Here is a 23,419-nt window from a genome sequence, read left to right as displayed (position 1 = left end):
CTGATGGATATGTTTGACTGAGACAGATGTTAGCATTATTGCTCTATTGGTCTGATGAGAGGAAGATTGGAAGCTGCAAGGTAATGTCTGCTTCTTCTTAAGGTCTTTCTTTCTCAAAGACCATAAACTCATACTTTAAAATGTGTGTTTAATATTTTATTTTTCCCCAACGAAATGTAAAAACAAATTTTAACATTTGTTTTTTTTAAATTTTCAGTTTTGGGGCAGCCAGGTAGCACAGCAAGTGGGAGCACCGGCTCCAGTGTCAGGATGACATGGGGATCGAATCCGGGCTCAGACACTTAGCACCCACCCAGAAACACCTGGCCGTGTAACCTTGAGCAAGTTACTTAACCCCAATTGCTTAGGGGAAGCCAGGTGGCTCAGAGAGTAAGAGCCCACGCTCCAGTGTCAGGATGACCTGGGAATCAAATCCGGGCTCAGATACTTAGCACCACACCCAGAAATAATAACTAGCTGTGTAACCTTGAGCAAGTTACTTAACCCTGATTGCTTTAAAAAAAAATTTCAGTTCCAAATTCTCTCCTTTCCTCCCTCCTTTCCTCCTCCATTGAGAAGGCAAGCAATTTGATATAGGTTACATATGTGTAGTCATGAAAAACATTTCTATATTAGCCATGTTATGAAAGAAAACACAAACCAAAAAAAAAAACTAAGAAAAATAGAGTTTTTTTTTTAAATGTGGCTTAATCAGCATTCAGACTCCATCAGTTCTTTCTCTGGAGATGGATAGCATTTTTCATTGTAAGTTCCTTGGAATTGTCTCAGATCAAGTGTACTGCTGAGAATAGGTAAGTCATTCATAGTTAACCATACAATATTGTTGTTACTGTATACAGTATTCTGGTTCTGCTCACTTCACTTTGCATCAGTTCATGTAAGTCTTTCTAGATTTTTCTGAAGGCATGCTGCTCACCATTTCTTATAGCACAATAATATTCCATCACAATCATATACAACTTGTTCAGCCATTCCCCAGTAGATGGGCACACCTTCAGTTTCCAATTCTTTACCATCATGAAAGGAACTTCTATAAATATTTTTGTACATATAGGTCCTTTTCTTTTGTGTTTTTTTTTATCTCTTTGGGATGCAGACCTAGTAATGGTATTCCTCAGTCAAAGGTTATGCATGATTTTATCACCCTTTGTGCATAGTTCCAAATTGCTCTTCAGAATTATTGGATTCATTCATAATACTACCAACAGTGCATCAGAGTTTAGATTTTACCATATCCCCTCCAACATTGGTCATTTTCCTTTTCTATCATATTAGCCAATATGAAAGGTGAGAGCTTGTAAAGCAAAGCACAAGCAGCTCTCCTGAGGACTGCTGCTGTGAATAACTTTAAGGTTCTGATCCAATAGTATAGTGAACCCTCTATTTATTCAACAATAAACTAAAGAAAAACATTCACAGAAACAAAAGTACAACATTCACAGCAATATAACATAACAACTTATTACTAAAGTGGCCACATATTCTTAAACAAAAGATATCATTCAGTAAATCACAATCTTAATCAATTAATATAAAGTGCCCATCTAAAGTCTTCTTTCATCTTGATTGGAGGCTGTCTTCCATTTATCCTTAACTCAATCATCCTTAAGGAGAAATCATTCTTAAGGAGTACAAAGTACAAAGGTCTCCCACCCCTAGGTCTTATTGTCTTAATCTTATCAGTCAACACTAAGTACCCATGTAAAGGTCCTTTCATCTTAACTCTAGGCTGACTCCCAGATTCCATGGTTCTTCTTCCATGCTCCCAGTTCTTGCCTGAATTCATCCAACCATCACCTGGATTCACAGGTAGGCAGCTCTCAGCTCCTGTTCCAGCTTCTGGTCAAGCTCTTGCTACAGTTACACCAGTATTAAACTTAGCAGAGTTACAACAATATTCATACACATTGCCAGAACTATCATCAATTCATTTTCTAGCTGTGAAATCAACACAGATGAACAGATAGGACTTCTGTCTGAGATATTAACACAGAACAATAGACTGGGCTTCTGTCTGAGAAACCAAAAACAAATCATCATTTAACTTCCAGGACCTCTGAAAACATCATTAAAAACCTCCTTCAGGACTTCTGTAAACAGACAGCAGTAAAGCACTCTTTCAGGGTTTCTGAACCACAGTGAGATCCCAGGACTTCTGTAACAGCAGCAACATCCTTTGTCAGCAGACAGGTCTGACAAAGTAACATCAACACAGACAGAACAGAGTGCCAACACCACAGACATCTTTCCTCCCATTTCTGCTCAGTCCCAGCTTATGCTTGAGCTTTAATATCCTCTGCTCCTTCCTGTTCTACCCCTTCCTCTTTAGTCCTTCTTGTTTGGGTCTTTAGCAAGTTCCTCCCACTGTGGGGTTCACAAATTTTGTTTCTAACAAAGACTTAATATAATCACAGGTGAGATTCAAAGACACTTGAGGAACTGAAACAAGGAGCTAAGTATTTGAATAACTGAAACAAGGAACCAAGTACTCCTTTGCATGCCATTACAGGTGTGGTACCTCAGAGTTGTTTTAATTTTCATTTCTCTAATCAATAGTGATTTAGAGCACTTGACTATTTAGAGCATTCATTTAACTATGGATAACTTTGATTACTTCATCTGAAAACTGGTTGCTCATATCCTTTGATCAATTGGGAAATGACTCATTTTCTAAAATTTGACTCAATTCTCCATATATTTGAGAAATGAGACCTTTATCACAGGAACTTGCTATACATTTTTTCTTCACAGTTGTGATTATTAACTGTGTATTTCCCTCCATCCTGTTTTTTCTCCTTATTTATTCTCTCTCTCTCTCTCTCTCTCTCTCTCTCTCTCTCTCTCTCTCTCTCTCTCTCTCCCCTTTTACCCTGTCCATTCTTAAAAGTATATTGCTTCTGACTCCCACTTCCCCCAGAACAGCTAGATGGCACAGAGGATAGAATACTGAGCCTGGAATCAGGAAAACTTTTCATGAATTCAAATGTGCTTTCAGATACTTACTAACTATGTGGCCCTGGCAAGTTACTTAACCCTATTTACCTCAGTTCCTCATCTTTAAAATGATCTGGAGGAAGAAATGGCAAACCACTCCAGTGTCTTTGCCAAGAAACCCAACATATATTATTCCCTCTTTGAGTCAATTCCCATGAGAATAAGGTTCAAAGACTCTCCCCCTGCATCCTCTATCTTTCCCCTCCACTGTAGATGTTCTTTCACACCTCCTTTACATGAGATAAATTATCTCATTCTACTTCTCTCCACCTCTCTAAGTGCATTTCTCTTTCTTTCCTTTCATTTCTTATCTTTTAGCTATCATCCCATTATGTTCAACTCATACCTGAGCCCTCTATGTATATGCCTTCTAACTGCCCTAATAATGAGAAAGTTCTTATGAATTACACATAGCATCTTCCTATGTAAGAGTGTAAAGAGATTAACCTTATTGAATCCCTAATTATTTCTCTTTCCTGTTTATCTTTTTATGCTTCTATTGAGTCTTATAGTTGAAAACCAAAATTTCTATTCAGCTCTGGTCTTTTCATCAAGAATTTTGAAAGTCCTCTATTCCATTAAATGCCCATTTTTTTCTCCTGAAGGATTATACTTGTTTTTGCTGGGTAGGTGATTCTTGGTTGTAATCCTAGTTCCTTTTCCCTCAGAAATATAATATTCTAATCTCTCTAATCCTTTAATGTAGAAGCTGTTACATCTTGTGTTATCCTGATTGTGGTTCCATCTTGCAATGTTTTCTCCTTGATCTGGAAAGCCTGGAATTTGGCTGTAATATTCCTGGGAGATTTCATTTTGGGACCTCTTTCAGGAGGTTATTGGTGTATTCTTTCCATTTCTATTTTATCCTTTAGTTCTAGAAAATTGGGGCAGTTTCCCTGATAATCTCTTGAAAGATGATGTCTAGACCTGGTTTGTTTGGTTTTTTTAATCATGGCTACCAAGTAGACCAGTAATTCTTAAATGATCTCTCCTAAATCTGTTTTCCAGGTCACTTGTTTTTCAAATGATAGATTTCACATTTTCTTCTACTTTTTCATTCTTTTGTTTTTTTTCTTTTATTGTTTCTTTATATTTTATGGAGTCATTAGCTTCCACTTGCCCAATTCTAATTTTTAAGGAATAATTTTTTTCAGTGAGCTTTTGTTCTTCCTTTTGCATGTGAACAATTCTACTTTTTAAGTTCTCTTCAGTGAATTTTTGTATCCCATTAATCATTTGACCAGTTCTACTTTTTGGTTTTCTAACAGTTTTTTGAGAGGCAGCTGGGGTTAAGTGACTTGCCTAGGGTTGGAGTGTAGAGTGTCTAAGGATGGATTTGAACTTAGGTCCTTCTGACTCGAGGGCTGGTGCTCTATCTACTATACCACCTAGCTGCCCCCAATTTTACTTTTTAAAGCATTCTTCTCTAAAGTGGATTTTTGTGCCTCTTTTTTTTTTTACCATTTGGCCTATTCCATATTTCGAGGTGTTATTTTCTTCAGTATTTTTTCTGCTTTCTTTACCAAGCTGCTGACTCCTTTTTCACAATTGTCTTGCATCACTCTCATCTCTTTTCTGTGTTTTTCCTCTACTTCTCTTATTTGATTTAAATCCTTTTTGAATTCTTCCAGGAAATCTCTTTGGTCCTGAGACAAATTCAGATTTTTCTTTGAATTTTTGAAAGTAGTAGTTTTGACTTTGTTGTCCTCTTTTGAGTTTGTGTTCTGATATTCCCTGTCACCATAGCAACTTTCTATAATTGGGTTTGTTTTTTCTAGCCTATTTCTTGACATTTTCCTTTATGTTAAAGTTGGGCTCTCCTTCTTGGGTAGAGGGAGCATTATCCCAAGCTTCAGGTTTATTGTGCAGCTATTTTCAGAACTAACTTTGGGAGCCTGTAAATTTTCAATTCTTCCAAGGTGGTATAATCGAAGGAGAGGTATATTTACTACTGTCCTAGCCTGTGATCTGGTCTGTGAGTGACCACAAGCATTCTTTTCTGCCCTGAAACTACAACCGGGGTCCCCTGCTCCCTTACAGACACATGCCCAAATGTGTTAGTGCTTCCCCTCACCCTGGATTTGTGACCCAGATACATGTATGGACAATGCAACGGAATCCTGTACCCAGTGCCAGCAAACGAACCCCTGCAGTCACCTTCTGGCCAGTTGTTTTATCCCACTTACCATCTCTTAGCTGAGAGCTCCTGAAGCTGCTGTTGCCACCACTGATTCAGGCATCCTCCTCCATCCGCCCAAGCCTGATGATCGTTTGCTGGGGCAATATCTGCAATGGTGGAACTATCCTGTGCTCCACTCTCACCCTGGTGTCACAGCCTTTTCCTTCCAACCTTTAAAGTTGTCTTAGGTCAGAAAATTATTTTACTCTGTCCTTTTGTAGTTTCTGCCACTTCAGAATTGGTTTTGAGATATTATTTAAAATTGTTCATATGGGAATTTGGGAGACCTCAGGTGAGTTCCTGCCTTTTCTCTCCCATCTTGGCTCCACCCCCACCTCCCTTAAACTCATATTTTTAAAAGAACACAGCACTTTTATAGTTTCTCTGAGGCTGATGAAAATTCTCATTCTAAACAAATTCCCCAAGCCAGCCTCCCTTCCCATCCTAATATTAGCACAACAAAGAACCCCAACATTGAATTTCTTATGGTTCAGATGGTATTAAAACTATAAAAAGATGCCTCCAGCTTCAGTTGCGACTCCAAAGTTTGTTTCCTTGATGCCAATAATGCCAGAACCATGTGATGTCTACAAAGGAAGGAATTGTTTTCTCTTTCTTTTGGAATATTCATATACAGGTAGTTGCAAAGTGGGAAAAAGACAACCCATGTAAAAGGATTTGGAGTGAATGGAATACAACACTTAATGCACTCAAGAATCTTTGCCAGTGTCATGAACTATAAGGAAGTAAGATCAGGCATATTTTTAGATGACAATAAAAAGAGATAGTAAAGTACAATGAGAAAGTTTCTCATCTGTAAAATGAATTGGAGAAGGGAACAGCAAACCATTCTAGTATCTTTGCCAAGAAAATACCGAATGGGGTCACAAAGAGTCTGAAATGATTGAAGAACAAAATATTTTTATAGCTAGTGCTCAAGTAATTCAGTTCCTATAGAAGTTTTCATAGAACAAGGACATATACATAAGTCAGGAGCATTGTCTTAGCAGGTCTCCAAAATGGGTAGGAAATAGGTAGGCTATATTATACAATACTATACAAGTATAGAAAAATTGGCACATACAAGATTACCACTTAATATTTATTATTGTTTCTTCCCATTAACCACTGAAAGGCAAACATTTTCTAAAACCAATTCAAAACTCTTTTCCTATGTCAGTTTGTTGTGATCATATCATTGATTGATCTTTTCTAAATAAAATTATAGTCGGTGATAAATAAAAACATATACCATACACCTACTCCATTTCTTTTCCCTCTCTTGCTACCACTTCAGGATTTCCCTCTCTGTTGGTACCTGAAATCCTTGCGAACAGAAGAAGAAAAGGAACAGAAGTAGGGCTCACTAGGGCTTTCTTGTTCTTCAGAAGCCCTCCTGAAGTAGTTTTTAGTGAATTTAAATCATAGCCACCTTCCAGCCTCTAAAAGCCAAAATGAGTAGCTGAAGTGAAGCCCTAATCTTTAGTCTTTCAGATCCTAGAATAAAGGGAAAATGGCATATGTTGGAAGAGTTCAAGGTAAGATTCACTCAGATTTTCCCTTTCAACATGTCTGTTAATACAGATTTTCCTTTCCTACCACAAAATTCCTGACCTCATTCCCTGGATCAAGAGGTAACCCAAGTCATCTCCGATTTGAGGTTATGATCTGGCCCTCAGGCATAGGAACACAATTTCCCACTGGGCTCCATCTTCCTCTTTCTGTTATCAGGTAAAGGTATAAGTCACTTATCACTTCCTTCAGAGCCTGAGATGTTTACATGAAGGTCTATTTATAAAAGCTTTGGGAACGTGGAAGCCACTATTAAGATTTTCATTAACTTCTGTACAGACTTAGGTGTTCTAATAGGAAGAAATAAACACATTCACAAGATCTTAGATTCCCAGTGGCCCTCTTAGTAGAGGTTAAAAAATGTCACTTTATGCCCTACTATGGAAATGATATATTGCTCCTACTGAAGTATCTGTTTGGGATCAGAACTGAATTCTGTATAAAGCAATTTTTTGTTTGTGTTAGAAACCAAAATTTGCTTGATATTTAAATAAATGAAACTTAGAACGCTGTACTTTTTTCTTCTTTTTTTGACTTCCAAAGCTAGTTTTTAAATATAGAAGCCCAAATTTCATATTAAGATGGTAATATAAACACATGACAGCAAAGAATGGGCATTTTTGGCAGCTAACACTGGCATCAAGGCTTGAAAATGAGACCCACACTTATAGTAGCAAACTGCACATTATCTATGTAGGGAAATATTATTTTATCAGTCTCATGATCCAAATAATTGGCCTCTGTTGGCAATTAACTTAGTCTTATGATTATAAACTTGTGGAAATCAGATTAAAGTTAAGGTTTCAGAAGAATGTGTTGTGTTCCAGCATGAGTCATAAAGAATAAAGTGTGCATTTGTATGATGTGTATAATGTAGGATCTGTGTAAAAATAGGACAGTCTTCAGTATGACATATATGATTATCCTAAATATCTGCCTGAACTTTTCATGTGTCCTGGAATCTTTCAATAGTTTACTAATATTTACCTTGCTTTGTGGTATAGGGAGGCAGGAGAACTGGGTTCAAGTTTTGGAAGTCAAAAAAAAGAAAAACAAAGTACAGCCTTTTAAGTTCCTTTTATTTAAATATCAAGTAAATTTTGGTTTCTAACAGAAACAAAAAATTGCTTTATACAGAATTTAATTCCTATCCCAAGCATAGACTTCAGTAGGAGCAATATATCATTTCCATGCTAGAGCATACAGTGATGTTTTTTAACCTCTACTAACTATCTTTAGGAGCTTTGGAAAGTCTGAACTTCAGTCTGCTCATTTGCAAAATGGAAATAATGAAAGAATTATCCATATCATGTCTTTGTTTTAAGGATTAAATAAGACAACAGTTATAAAAACACTTCACAAACTTTGACATATTAGACTAATGTGATTATTAGAAAATATTTAGCATAGCCCTCACTTCTAAGTCATTAAGTTTTTAAATATACTCATTCTGTGTTAAGTGTATATTTGCAGAGTATCTTTTATCTGCATGTATGTTTTCCCCAGACCAATATTCACAGGCTAGATTCAGAAGAAATACCTTCCACATAATGGAAGTTAGGAGTTAGGTAACGCCTACAATCTGGAAAATCCACATAAATTTTTTTGGCCCTCCCTTAATACCAGAAAAGAAGTCTGATTTTTTTTTCTTTTATGGGGTGCTTACAGTACTTTATTGTAAAATTTGGATTAAGTATTTGGTCATAAGCTATATTATACTATACTATACATATATTTTATGCATTTCCGAGTTTCTAAACTTTTTCTGGGTCTCCTGCTGGCATTCATGTACCTTCTGTGGTTTCTGCAAAACTCCCCAAAAATTCCTTTTTGACTTCTTATGCCGACCTGTATTATACTGAAGTTTCAGTGGGGGAAATTGCCATATGGAAGAGATAAATATAGATGGTTATGCCCTTGCCTTGTTAATAAATTGTGTCAAAACAAGAGAATTGTGGCATCTTGGACCCACTGTAGAATATTCACTATCTTTAATTTCAAGAAGGTAAGAGAGATAAATTATCTGAGATAGTGGATTTGGGGGCAAGTTAGGGAAGGGAGGGCATGAGAAAGAAAAGTTTAACTGATTATGAGAGATAATTTTTAAAATGTAAAAAATAGACTCAGACATAACTTATTGAACAAATTCACTTAGATCAAGCATTATTAAATTCTTTGTCAATAAATAATTTATGTGCAAAGCATTATGCTAGACACTATAGGAGACCACAGAAGTAAGATGCAGTTGCTGCCCTCAAGGACATTAGATTACTCCACTAAAGTATACAATTTTATTTTCCAGCAAATTTGTGATAGTTTGAGTAATATGTTATTTCTAAAATTAATTTGGGATTTCTAAAAAAAATTGTGTGAAGATTACTTACAGTGGTTAATTGGCCCTCTATTTCTGTATATTCTAAACAATTACCTAGTATTCTATTATTTGATTAAATGAGATTTATTGCCAACATTTTGGAGACTGGCGTTAAAAAGGAGAGGACCAAGCATTCTGTAAATTTATCTTGAATTGAATCAACTTAAAAGTTGACTATCAGTTTATTCAATCTGTCAAGTTTAAGAGAAATCAGCATGCTAGGGTTTGGGGGATTTTTTTATTGAGGTATATAGCATACATAAAGAAATGCCCTCTTGGGAATGGATAATCTGTTTTAAGATCAATTACTACTGGCTGCTGTTATTGGGGGTTTTCTTCATCAAGTCAAAGGACAGACTAGGAAAAAATATTTCATTTTCAGCCTCAGACAGAATAATAGATTTGTGAATAAGGAGAGTGACAACAAAATCAAAATGTTGATGCTTCTTTTGCAATGTCTAGACCCTTCTGTAGCAGGAATTATTTTCATAAGGCACAGACAGAATCCATTTCCATGTAGAGTTCTTAATGGTTCCTGTCAGAACAAAATAGCTAGGAAACATATGGTATCCATTTCCCTGTATCACTTGGAAAAAATTTCACATGTAAATAAAACCAACATAAAAGTGTAGCCCTTTGAACCCAGGATCTTATACAATACATAAATATATTGGTACAATGTGCTCTTTGTGTTGACCCACTGAGTTACGTGCTTTTAATTTTTTTTATTACATCCTGAGATGTGCATTTTCAAGATTTTCCAAAGACATTTAAGTAGTTGGAAGCATTTGGTACAAATATTTAGGTAGAAGTATGATGTTAGCAATGTATGTGAATATCATTTTCCCCTACAGACAACAGGGAATATATTATTATTGTTGATCAATTATATCTGCCTCTTCATAAGCTTGTTTGGGATTTTCTTGACAAAGATACTACAGTGGTTTACCATTTCCTTCTCCAGTTCATTTTTCAGATGAGGAAACTAAGGCAAAAAGAGTTAAGTGGCTTGCCAAGGCTCACACAGCTAGTTAAGTGACTACAGCCAGATTTGAACTCCAGAAGATGAGTCTTCCTGACTCCAGACCTGGCACTGTGTGCACTATGGCACCAGCTAGCTGGGGGTAAATAGACTGTCTTTAAATTATGGGCCACAAGGTTCTTCGAATGCTGTGATTTAGATGATGTCATTATGAGAGATAGCATTAAATAGGGAAAACATGCCAGATCTGAATTCAGGAGATGTGGGCTCAGATTGCAGCTCTGCTGGTTCCTATGGGTATATGCTAAGGCAAGTCAGTTAATTTCTCTGTGCTTTCTTGATCTCCTGTCCTTGCGGACATTTTCTTTTCTCTGATTTTTCATAACACTTCTTTCTCCCAATTTTCCTTCTACCTTTCTAACATTCCTCCTCAGCTTCTTTTGCTGATTTATCATCCATATCATTTGTGCTGACTCTGAGTTTCCCCTAAGGTTCTTCCATGGACTCTCTCCTCTTCTTTCTATACACTATCTCACTTGGTTACATCAGCAACTCCCATGGGCTGAGTTGTTATTTCAGCGGGTGGCTCCCAGATCTATATAACCAGTCCTAGAATCTCTCCTCGTATCTAGTCCCATGTCACAAACTCCTTATTGGACTTTCTGACCTGTGACAGTCTCGCAGACATCTCAATCAGCATGTCTAAAATACAACTGATTATCTTTTTCATGTTCATTCATGCGAACTGATTTTTACATGTATATAATTGAACTCAACGTGCTATTTTTAAAACTGTCTTGCTTGTCTGTTTCCCTATGAAGTGTTTTTGTTCTCTTCCATGCATTTTAAATATGCTTCAATAACAGTTTTGTATTTCATTTCCTCCATTTTCTTATTTTTTATTTATTGATTTTAAATAGAATTTGATTTTCCTCAATTACATCTCAAGAAAATTTTTAGTATTCATTTTTACAAGAGTTTTGAGTTCTAAATTTTTCTCTCTCCCTTCTCCTGAAAATGGTAGGCAGTTTGATATAGTTTATACATATGCTGTCATGTAAAACATATTTCCATATTAGTCACAGTTGTGGAAGAATAAATAGATCAAAATTCCCTCCCTTTTCTGAGCAACACTATTACTCCACCCCCCCCCCCACATCCAAGTATCTCTCTCCATCAATAAGGAAAAAACACAAACCAAGAAAAAAATATATCCAAAGTCAAATAAATCTATACATTTGCCTTCTTCAAAAATATGTCTCATTCTATACTTTGGATCTATCGCCAGAACTCATTAGCTAAGAAGGAGTGGATAGAGTGTATGACTTGGAATTAGGATGAACTGAGTTCAAATTCTGACTCAGATACTAACTGTGTGACCTGTAGACAAGTCCCCTAACTTCTCTCAGTCACAGTTTCCTTGTCTATAAGATGGGAATAATAATACTACCTACATTCCAAAGTTATCACAAAGGTCAAATAAAATAACTCATGTAAAGTGCTTTCCAAACCTTAAAGTTCTATGCAAGTGCTAGTTATTATTGTTATTGTCATCATTATTAATTCCCCTTTCCCTCCCCCCCAAAAAGCTCCTCTTCCAAATTTCTGTTTCTTTCATGGGAAATTCTTCTAATTTCCCTGGTTTGCAACCTCACCATCATCCTTGACTCCTTATTCGCCCTCATCTCCCATGTTTAATCAGTAGTCAAATAATGTTATTTCTTAATTTCACAAGATCTTTCTTGTACATCCCCTTCTCACTTCTCACACACCTACCACCTTATTTCAGGTCCTCATCACCTCTTGGTAAGTCTATTGGAATGATTTCTTAATTGGTTTCTCCACTTCAAGTCTCTCTCCACTTCAGTCTGTCCTGCACACAATTACTGAATCTACTTTCTTTTTCAATTTTTTAAATTTTTATTATGAACTTAATAAACATCAACAGACATGAACATATCAGTATACAAAGAAAAAACAAAAAAGGGGTTTTATAGGATGCTGTTTATTATGTTCAGTTTGTTTTTTTCCTCGCTAATTACAACTTAAAAAAAAAATCAAACTTTCCATTGTAGTTTCAACACTGCCATGTTTGTATGTGTCCCTTTCTGAACTTCATTTTGCTCTCTTCTTCTTTTAATATTCATTGATGATTTTTCTGTATATTCTTCCTTTCTTTTTTAATATCACTACCACTGTCCCTAAAGTCTCCTACTCCCCCCAAAACAGAAACATGAAAATTCCCCCTTGTAAAAATTAATCAAACTCACAAAAAACAAATTGTCCTTTGTGTCTGAAAAGGCATGTGTCATTTTCTACCTCTAGTCCATCTCTTCTGTGCCAAGTGGGAAGCATTAGTTCATTATCAGTCTCCTGGAGTTGTAATCTGCCATTGCTTTGATCATAGTTCTTAAGTTGTTTTTCTTTACAATGTTATAATTATTGTACAAACTGTTATAGCTTGTAATGTAATGCCAAAAGAAGGCAACTTCCCAGGTTCAAAATACCAGCATAGGTGCTCTCTATTTTATTCAGTAACAAACCCAGAACAGAGAAGATCAAAACATAACATCATTCAAAATACAGTATTTACTAAGTGTGATGAAATAATCTCCAAGGACTACCCCACCCCAGGACCTTCCAATCATTCAATCAATTACAAAGTCTCTGTTCTAAATACTTCTCCACCCCTAGGCTATACCTTAATTAAGTCCACCACAAAGCCCCTCTTCTCAAATGGAGATTAGTTTCCAAACATAAGTAAAATACATTCATTTGCTCAACCATAGAACACAAAAAGGTCAAAAGTTCCCCACCCCTGGATCACAATTGAATCTACCCCAGAGTTACATCAAGTTTAAACACAGCACTTAATACCCAAATGGAGGTCTTTTCTTCATCTTGACACGAGGCAAGTTCTCAGCAATCTTAGTTCCTGAGGAGACAAGGCTTAGCAAGGCCATAAGATACATTGCCAGTCCCTTCATGAATTTATCCTCGGTCTGTAGAACAGTCCTAGAACCCCTAAACACATTAGCAAAGCCCTCTCCCAGGATTTCTGTAAACATACAACAAGAAAATCCTTCTTCAGGGCTTCTGCACCAACAGAAAGGCTCCCAGACCCCTGCAACAACAGCACTGTCCCTCACCAGTGGACAGTATTCACTCTCTGTCTGCAGGACAGTCGCAGGCCTTCTTAGCGAACAGCCAGGTTCCAGGACTTCTTCAACAAAAGGACAGTCTTTCACCAGTGGACAAATCTGGCAAAATAACATCAAAACAGACAGACAAAGTACCAGCAAAACAGCCATGTCTCCTCAGTCCTTGGCAGCTCAGGGGGCAGGTCTCAAAAGTCCAGGGCAATTCAAAGCGGCCACCAGCAATCCTCTTAGTCTCTCCCCCTCTCCACGAGGTGCTGCTTACAAAAAGAATCTTCCGCCTCTCCCTAGTGTCTCTCCAAATCTACATCACCAGCTCCTCCCAGTACAGGACTTTCTTTTCACATCAACAAGCCCATCCCACAGGTGGGATTAACAAACTCTGGGTTTTAACACAATCAATTTGAAAACCAAGCCAATACAGGGAAATCTTTAATTGCCATTACTATCACATAGCTCTCACTTGCTTTTTTGCATGAGGTCATATAATTCCAACCAAATTTCTCTGAATCTGTCCCATTTTGTCATTCCTAAAAATGCAAGATAATTTCATTTCATTTGTATGTCATACTTTCTTAAGGCATTCTCCAGTTGATAAACATTCCCTTAGTTCCCAAGTCTTTGATACAAGAAGAAGTGCTGCTGTAAATACTTTTCTACACATAAGTCATTTCCCTTTTGAGGTAATAATCTAATAGCAGAGTCACTGGTTGACTTTAGAGTACATAGCTCCAAATTGTTCTCCAGATTGGCTGGATCAATTCACAGTACATTGATGAGCCTGTCCTCCTATAACCCTTCCAGCAACCATCATTTTTACTTTTTGTCATCTTTGTCAAAGTGTTTGGTGGGAAGGGCACCCTCAAAGTTGTCTTAATTTGCATTGCTCTTATAATTAGTGATTTGAGGCATTTTTTTCATAGGATTGTTGATAGCTTACATTTCTTCCCTTGAGAACTATCTGTTCATATTCTATCAGGGGAATGGCTCTTGTTCTATATTTGTATCAATCACCTATATATTTTAGATATAAACCCTTTATTGGAGAAATTCCTGCAATGTTTTTTCCCATTAGCTGTTAACCATTTCTATTCTAATTCTAACTGCACTGATTTTATTTATACAGAAATACTTCAGCTTTATCACCTGTGATCTTCTCTATCACTTGAGAATTCTTTCCCTATCCACATTTGTGAAATTTATCTCTTTCCATGCTCTTCAAATTTGTTTATGATATAAAATTTTGTATGTAGATATTGTATTCATTTTGCATTAGTTGTGGTACATAGTATGAGATATTGTTTTCCAGCTTTCCTACCATATTTTACCCCAGTATAATTGGCATCCTTGGACTTATAGAAAAATATGCTGCTATCTTTAATAACTTCTGGGTCTTGTGTACCTTATTTATTACACTGATCACGTTTTTGTTTTTTTTTTGGGGGGGGTGGGGAATGAGGATAAAGATAGGGACAAGATCTTTATAAGATCTAGTTTTATAGGAAACTCCTAGATGAGGAAGTCCCCTCTACCAATGCAGATTGGCATCTTCTCTGCGATTTAAAATCTTAGAGTTGCTTAAAGAGCAAGCATTGAGAGGTTAAGTGACTTGCCCAGGATCACATAGCTAGCATGTTCCAGAGGTAGAAATTGCAACAAGGTTTTCCTGGCTCCTAGTCTAGCTTTCTATTCATTGAATCAGTATACACTATCTCATCAATTTTTTAAAGTACTACAAAGGTTTTGATGACTACTGTTTTGAAGTGTAATTAGAGGTCTGGTGCTGCTAAGATCCTTTCCTTTCCACTTTTTGTAATTATTTCCCTTGAGATTTTTATTTATATGTTCCTTCAAATGAATGTTACTATTTTTTAAGTTTGATAAAGCAATGGGCCTTAATAAATACTTTTTGACTTGATTTATAGTTTAATTGTTATGGCATCAAATCTGTACATAAATTTAGGGAGTATTCTAATATGTATTTTATTGGCATTGTCCTATTATGAGCAGTTAATATAATTACTACTTTGTAGTAGAGTTTGAGGTGTGGTCCTATTAGGTCCTCTTTCCTTTGTTTCATAATTTTCCTTCTGATTCTTGAAAATTTTTTCTCTCAAGAATTTTGTTTTAAAATTGCAGAATGTCCAGAAGTGAAAGAGTAAAGTAAGTAGAAGCAACAATTATAGGGGGAAAGGTCTTCCTAGGATTTTGATGGAGAAAGGGAAGAGAGCCATAGGACAATAGTTTGAGGTGGGAAAGGATTTAGTGAGGTTTTTTTAAAGTATGGAAGAAGACTTGAGCATGATTGTGGGCAAGGGAATGAAATTAGGAACAATTTTTAAAAATACTCTATCCAAGAAGTAAACCTAGAAAAAAAAAGTAACTCCACAACATCTAGAAACACATCTTCAAATGTGACTTGGAAAGAAATGAAATGAGGTAAAAAGTGAAATTGTAACTGAAATAGTAGCACTGGAGGCAAGAATTAGGATGATTAAATAGCTAAGATGAGGTCAGGAGACGTTACAAAAATGATTATTTGGTTCTACTTGTTCATAGTCTGATTTTCAGGAGTTCTGCTAGTTCTATATATACAAAGTAAATAAAATTAATCTAAAAAGAGAAGGTATGTAGCTGGGGGGGGGACAAAAATGGTCTCCTGTAGAAGATGGAATTTGTGCTGAGTCTTGAAGGAAACCAGAGAAACTAACAGGTAGAGGTCAAGAAGCAGAGCATTCCAGGCATGAAGGACAGGCAATACAAAGACCCAGAGATGAGAGAAGGTCATTGCTTGTCCTTCATTCTTGAAGAGGACCATGACATCAGGAAGATGATGCCATGACTTGCAAGTGAATTGGATTTAAGTGAGGGAGGACAGTGCAAAGTCACCAGCCTCACTTTCTCCTCTGGAGCCATCTGGATTCAGTGGACAGATAGAGATCAAGATGACTGGAGATGGCATCCAATGAGAGATGGAGTGTATCGTTAGAGGAGTTGCAAGTTGGTCAACATAGTTGAATCATACAGTTCATGGAGGGGAATAATGTAGAAGAAGACCAGAAATGTAAGAAGGGGCCATGTTCGAAAGGACTTTATATGCCAGAAGATTTATCTTGGATTTAGGAAGGCAATAAGGACCTACCAGACCTCACTGAGCAGCAAATGACATGATCAAATCTAACTTTAGAAACATCATCATCATCTTGGAGGTAGAATGGAGGATATATTGCAATGGGGAGATATTGGAGGCAGGAGTTCAGTCAAAAAGCAATTATACCATTTTAGTTGAGAGATAATGAGGGTCTAAATTAGGAATGTCATTGTATGAATGGAGGGAAGGCAATGTATGTGAGAGATGTTGTAATGGTAGAAATGATAAGATTTGGCATGAATTAAAATGTGGAGTGAGAGTGAAGAGTTGAGAATGACCCTGAGGTTTCAAGCTTGGGTGACAGGGAAGATTATGGTACTGTCAATAGTAATAGGGAAGTTTGGGAAGGAATGGTTTGACAGGAAAGTTGCTGAGTTTTGTTTTGGACATAATTGACTTAAAGATGTATATAGGACATAGACTTTGAGATCTACAAAAGGCATTTGGAGATGTGTGAATGTAGCTCATCAGAGAGACTTAGTTCTCTCTATATTTGGGGAATCATCTGCATAGTGATGATAATTGAACCCAAGATCACTAAGTGAAAAAGTACAGAGAAAAATCAGAAGACTTATGAATTTTGATCAATACAATGATCAATCATGACTACAGAAAATAAATTATTAACTAGCATGCTTCCAACCTCTTGATGAAGAGGTAATGGACTATCAATTTAGAATGAGACATACATTTTGAGACATAGCCAATGTGTGAATTTATTTTATCTTTCTCTCATGTGTTGGATGGAAGAATTTTGTGAGGAGGAAAAGGAATACTAGGAAGTGATGCCCCCAAAAAAGAAAAAAGTGTGTCAATGAAGCAAATAAAAAAACTGTACAGAAGAGAATAGAAGGAAACTCAGAGGGAGCTTCAGACAAGCAGAAGAGCCTTGGCACTTATGTATTAAAATTAGTGTATACTCTTTAAAAATAAGTTCTTCATACTAGAATTTCAGTTTCAAAAGCAATCCATTTTTTCTAATCTTTTTTATATGGAAATGTTCATGTTTGTTGATGTTTGTCATTTGGAATAACTTAAATAAAATAACTTAAATAGCAATTAAAATCCTGAAATAAAAGAAAGAAGTTCTCATTAATTTTATATAAAGGCATAATGATAACAGCGACCAGTCAGCAAAATTGAGGAGGCCCAATGGGCAGGATAATACTATACTATGAATATTTTCCTTTATGATTTTTCCCTCCTAGAACCATAGTCCAAGCCTCCTCTAAACCATTCCTACAATCAATTAATGAATATTTATTAAATGACTATGTGGCAAGCACTGAACTAATTCACATCCTTTGTCCTGGCTTCAGAATTTGGCTTCGTCTTTTTAATAGATTAGAAAAGTATCCAAGAGTCACCCAATCTACACTTACTATCTTAGAAAATGCATGAGAATTTGCACAACAATAAGCACCCATAAATTGAAGTTATCTGTCTTTAGGAGCCCCCTCAGAACTGTCCCTTTTCTCTTCACACTTTTTTGCTCTAAGTTTTGGAACACTAGCCCAAGATTACATAGAATCACATGTTCGGAATGGACCATGAAAGTTCATTTATTGAATTATTAACTCTGAGAAAACCTTTACCTTAGCCAGGTTTGGAAACAACATACAAAACTAGCTCAGCCAGAACTCACAACCTGCCTTTCTCGTCATGATTTTATCTTCCAGTTCTTCCCTCCAAGAGACTGATAGTTACCTAGCTCCTATGAGGGCAAGCCTAAAGAGCTTGCCATGTTCTCTCTTGTTTGGGCACTTACATGATGGATGAGTAGCCATGTCTCTGGGAAAGTTGTTAGCTCTTTGTCTAGCTGAGTTTAATATAGCCAAGTAGCGGTAACTATCAAAACTTCACTTCTTATGCTTTTCTCTCACTAAATCATTCATGCCCTGGTAGTCCCATCTCCATTAATTCCACCCCTTGTTCCACTTGACTGGTCTGCTAACTCAAAACCTCTAGTGCAGGGCAAAAGAGGAGGGAACTGTTCCAAAAGAGAGATGCTGTCACACAAGGATGGCAACCATGAGAGGGAATGCCAACAGAGAACAGCATCAGGGGAGCTCCCTCCCCATTAATCCCACCTCCATGGACAGATCAGTGATTCATATTGAAAATGCTGAGCACTCCATTTTCAGGCTGCGAGCCACTCAGGATACAAACTTATATAAAGTTCTAGACAAAGGGCTGGCACAGTGCTAATAGGAGACTTCTGTCATGCGTGCGGAAAGACAGAGGAGCAGTTTCGACCACTGAAATCAGGGTATTTTCTGAGCTACTTGAGAAGGAATAAGGGATGAGGAGCAGGGACCTGGGAAACTTAACCCTATGCTACAGCAAGCCAAGTGGATGAAGAGGGAGGAATCCCCAGTGTCCAATGCAGCTGAGCCCTAGTGTACATGCATAATGGTGGTGGAGCTAGATTACTCAAACTGGTTTTTGCCAACTCACATACACGATCTTGGATGTACAACTGGAAGGAACCTTAGACTGTGTCTCTGGGTGGGAAACCTGCTAATTCTGCCGCCTCCAAACTTTCCACAAGAGGCAAGTGAGGTCCAGAAAAATAGAGTGACAACTAGGTCAACGAAGTGTCAGAAATGGGACTTGAACCTAGGTCTTCTGAGTCCAAGTCCACTGCACTTTTTGCTGTATGACATTATTGGTTATATATTACTTACTAAATATTTTTTTCTCTTTAGGGTGTACCATTTTCCCAAATTAGATTATATATTTCAGTACCACAATAGTCCAAATCTTCTAATTCTATCATGTATGCTACTTCTTCCAATACTTAGAATAATAGTCCTCTGCCCAGTGTGAGTGTACAGTAAATAGTGTAAAATTATTTAATACAACCTTCCAAAATAGATAACCAACTAACCTATTCTCAAAATCTCTCTATTCACAAAATCCCTCTCCACTTTTTCTCTTTTAGTGATTGGGCCCATGATTGGTGTGTGTGTGTGTGTGTGTGTGTGTGTGTGTGTGTGTGTGTGTGTGTAAGATGGTCTCTGAGAAGTATTCTCCCATGAGTACTTAATATTGGCTTAATTTTAATGGGATATATGTTGGTGAATATATATTTAGGGTACCAATGTGACAGAAGCCAGAAATTTGTGTTCCTTCTAATAACCTTCCTTTAATATTTTAGTTTCTGGTTCTAATTGGAACTGTGGAGTCTCAACTCTTATTGCAAATGCACAAAAACCAACAGGAATTGCAGATGTATACAGTAAGTTCCGCCCTGTGAAGAGAGTTTCCCCCTTGAAACACCATCCAGAGACCCTTGAGAGCAATGAAAGTGATGACCAAAAGAATGAAAAGGGGGACTTCCAGAAAGGTGGAGCTTTTGATCAACCAGCTCCAACTGAAGATTTGTGCCCTGGAGATGGAGAGACCCTTAAAAGTAAAAGCCTCGAGCCCAGTGTTTTGTTGGGAGAGCTGGAGCATTATGACCTTGATATGGATGAGATTCTGGATGTGCCCTACATTAAATCAAGTCAGCAGCTTGCTTCTTTTAACAAGGCAGCTACAGAAAAAAGGATTTTGGGGATATGTTCAACGGTCAATGGCCTCTCTGGCAAGAACAGCTCCACAGGAAATGCTGAGAGCTTGACAGCTGGCATGACACCCTTTTGTGTCTTGTCCCCAGTAAAAACCTCTCATTTGAAAAAAGCTCAATCTCTTGTTCATGATCAGCACAAGCATTCTACTGATGATTCAGAGCTTTCCCCATCTCTGGTTACATGCAACTCAGTCCACGAACCTGAAACCCAGGGCAAAGGCTTCCTTAACAAGGCATTTGCTGACCCCAGCATGCTGAAAGTTGAAAACATCATGCCCAGTAGCCAGCTTAGGACTTTACACCTGCAGTCTTCAGCCCCAGAGCCCAAACTAGATGAGCAGAATAGTCACGGGAACTGGAATTCAGGAAGCCCAGAAGAAAGGAATGAGGATATGAAAAAAATTAAAAGCATCTTGAACATCGTTAAAGAAGGACAAATATCTCTCTTGGTGAGTGCTGTCATATCCTTTTGTTTTGCTTTGCTTTTTGGAGGGCAATTGGGATTAAGTGACTTGCCCAAGGTCACACGGCTAGTTTTGTGTGTGTGTGTTAAATGTCTGAGGCTGGATTTGAACTCAGGTCCTCCTGACTCCAGGGCCCATGCTCCATTCACTGCACCACCTAGCCACCCTGTCATCTCCTTTTTAACATACATAAATACATTAGAAACTGTATTTAGTGAGGTAAGTTCATTAGCACCAAAGTTAGCAAGCATATCATTTTGATTTTTGTTTTTTGATCTTGCAGCTTTATTTCAGAGGCCTTGGTTTTTCAGTTTTCAAAATAAGTGGTTTTAGGTGAAGACAAGGAAAAAGAAATCCTGTGTCCAGTTTATTTAATTTAGATATTCAACTGAATTCAAGCAAAATGATTTTTTTCTGAAAATAACAACAGTAATTTCACAAGGCTGAATCTTCAATCTCTGCCTTTCAAAATGTGAGCAATTCACTTATTTATCTGTGGTTGATATCGACTCCTTCTGATGACAGACCCACTAGAGAAAAGTATTCCAAAGTGTTCCAGGGGTGGACAGCCTGTGGCCTTGAGGTCACATGTGACCCTCTGAGTCCTCAGCTGTGGTGCCTTGGCTGACTTCAGGGTTGCACTTGAGGGCCTAGAGGGCCACATGTGACCTCAAGGCCACAGGTCCCCAATGCTGAACCAATTTCTTCAGTAAACATTCTTGAACAGAAGTTCAAGTTCTGTCCCTCTCCCCTCCCAAAGCTTGATTATAGTTGGACTTAAATGAAATTTTGCTTTAGTTCCCATTTTGTTACTAAAAACTTAGGGAAAATACTCCCAAAATAACTAGATTTAAGGCAACCTTGTGGTCAAAAACATTTAAAATTAAATAACCCCATATCCAAATGCCATATTTTATACTGGCTTCCAGAATAGGGTTAAACTTGAAACAAGCACAGTTTGTAAACTGGTATTAATAATATGGTATAGAGGGGTGGCCAGGTAGCACAGTGAGTAAGAGCACCAGCTCCAGCGTCAGGATGACCTGGATCAAATCCGGGCTCAGATACTCAGCACCACACCCAGAAATAACTGGCCATGTAACCTTGAGCAAGTTACTTAACCCCGATTGCTTTTAAAAATTTAAAAATTAAAATAATAATAATAATATGGTATAGAAATCACATTTAAACCCTTCATTATACAACCTGATAATGTGTTTCTACTTAACAAACTTTTAGTGTCACTCTCAGTAAGATGAGTTTTATCCATAATCAAAGATTATATTTTTGCATATGGTTTATATAAAAATACAATTGTATGCATATAATTATATGGGGATATTTAAGAGAAAATGTATCGAGTAGTAGAAATGCCATTGGATTAGGGAACGATAGACCTGACAGTTCTGCTATTTATTGGTTCCGTGAGACTGGACAAATCGTCCAACTTCTTTGTGTTTTAGCTTTCTCGTCTATGAAATGAGAATAATAATACCGGCCCCATTTACTTCACAGGATTGTTGTGAGGATAATATGAGATAACATGGCAAAGGATTTTAAAAACAACAAGGTGTTATATGAGTATTATATATTATTATGTAATTGAGTAAATAAAATATGGGCTTCCACCCCTAAAGACTTACTCTCTTTTTCCTTTATTCCCTTTGTGTCTCTCTCCCACTCTCTTTTTCCCCTTCTCCATGTCTCACAAATGGAAGACCCTCTTTACCTCATGTATCAGTTCCTCTTCTCCTATCCCTGATAGCTATGATAAATCAAGGTATGTGGAACGTATTCACACATAGCTGAAGAGACACGAGGACAGACTGCTTGAATAACTGCAACAGGGACAAATGGACGCTTCTCGGTCTAGCAGTAAAAGTATGTCTGTACCAAAAAGCATTGTGAAGAGTATGGATGGCCATGACCGTGGCTGTCTTAGGCCTTCATGTTCCAAAGCAGGGGTTATTTTTAAATAGAATAATATTTTATTTTCCCCAAGGTATGTGTAAAGACAATTTTTGACACTCATTTTAAAAAATTTTTGAGTCCAGATTTTCTCTCTCCCTCCTTTATCTCCATCCTCCCTGAGATGGTAAGCAATTTGATCTACTTTATACATGTATAATTGTGAAAAACATAATACCATATTAGTCATGTTGTGAAAAGATACACATACCCAAAGAAAAAAAAACATGAAAAAATACAGAAAGTGAAAATAGTATGCTTCAATCTGCATTCAGACTCCATTGGTGCTTTCTCTGGAGGTGAATATCATTTTTCATCATGAGTCCTTTGAAATTGTCTTGGATTGTTGTATTGCTGAGAATAGCTAAGTCATTCACAGTTGATCATTATACAGTATTGCAGTTACTGTACACAATGTTCTCCTGGTTTCTGCTCATTTCACTTTGCATCAGTTCATATAAGTCCAGATTTTTTTGCTATCACCCTACTTAAATTTCTTATAGCATAATAATATTCCTTTATAAACACATGCTACAATTTGTTTGACCATTCCCCAATTGATGGGCATACACTCAATCCCCAATTCTCTTCCACCACAAAAAGTATAAAACAGGGGTTCTTAACCCCAGCAAATCTGTAAATAGATTGCAGGGGGTCTGTGATCTTGGATGGGGCAAATAATTGCATCTTTATTTTCATATACCTATAACTGAAATTTAACATTTCTTCAAATGACTTAGGGAAAAAAAAACAAATTCTGGAAAGGGGTCATAGGTTTCATCAGACTGCAAAGAGATCCATGACACAAAGAAAGTATTTGATGGATTAAATGGAACTAATCACAACTTGTGGGCAAGGTTGTAGAACACACATAGTCATGACAAGAACACAGCCTCTCTGCTACTACTCACTTTACATAACATTCCTTAGGGGATCAATTTCTCATTTTGATCATTTGAATAATTGTCCTGCCTTTTCTATT

The 23,419-nt window shown here is 37.1% G+C and overlaps 1 protein-coding gene across 5 annotated transcripts in view; it reads left to right on the top strand.

Moving 5' to 3' along the window:
* SNCAIP (synuclein alpha interacting protein) overlaps window positions 1-23,419 on the top strand; it is a 239,367-nt gene that overhangs the window by 169,965 nt on the left and 45,983 nt on the right. For 3 of the 5 annotated variants that reach the window (XM_069087822.1, XM_069087821.1, XM_069087819.1), the window contains exon 4: window positions 19,592-20,454. The exons of the other annotated variants lie outside the window; for them this stretch is intronic. In XM_069087822.1, the coding sequence (XP_068943923.1) occupies window positions 19,592-20,454 (863 nt within the window). The remainder of the gene's footprint in view (window positions 1-19,591; window positions 20,455-23,419) is intronic. 5 annotated transcript variants of the gene reach the window in all.

Source organism: Petaurus breviceps, unplaced genomic scaffold, assembly GCF_028583685.1.
Source record: "Petaurus breviceps papuanus isolate PSGF00001 unplaced genomic scaffold, PetGlider_PUasm1.0 183, whole genome shotgun sequence".
Lineage (NCBI taxonomy): Eukaryota > Metazoa > Chordata > Mammalia > Diprotodontia > Petauridae > Petaurus > Petaurus breviceps.
This window is presented reverse-complemented; position numbering and strand designations above follow the sequence as displayed.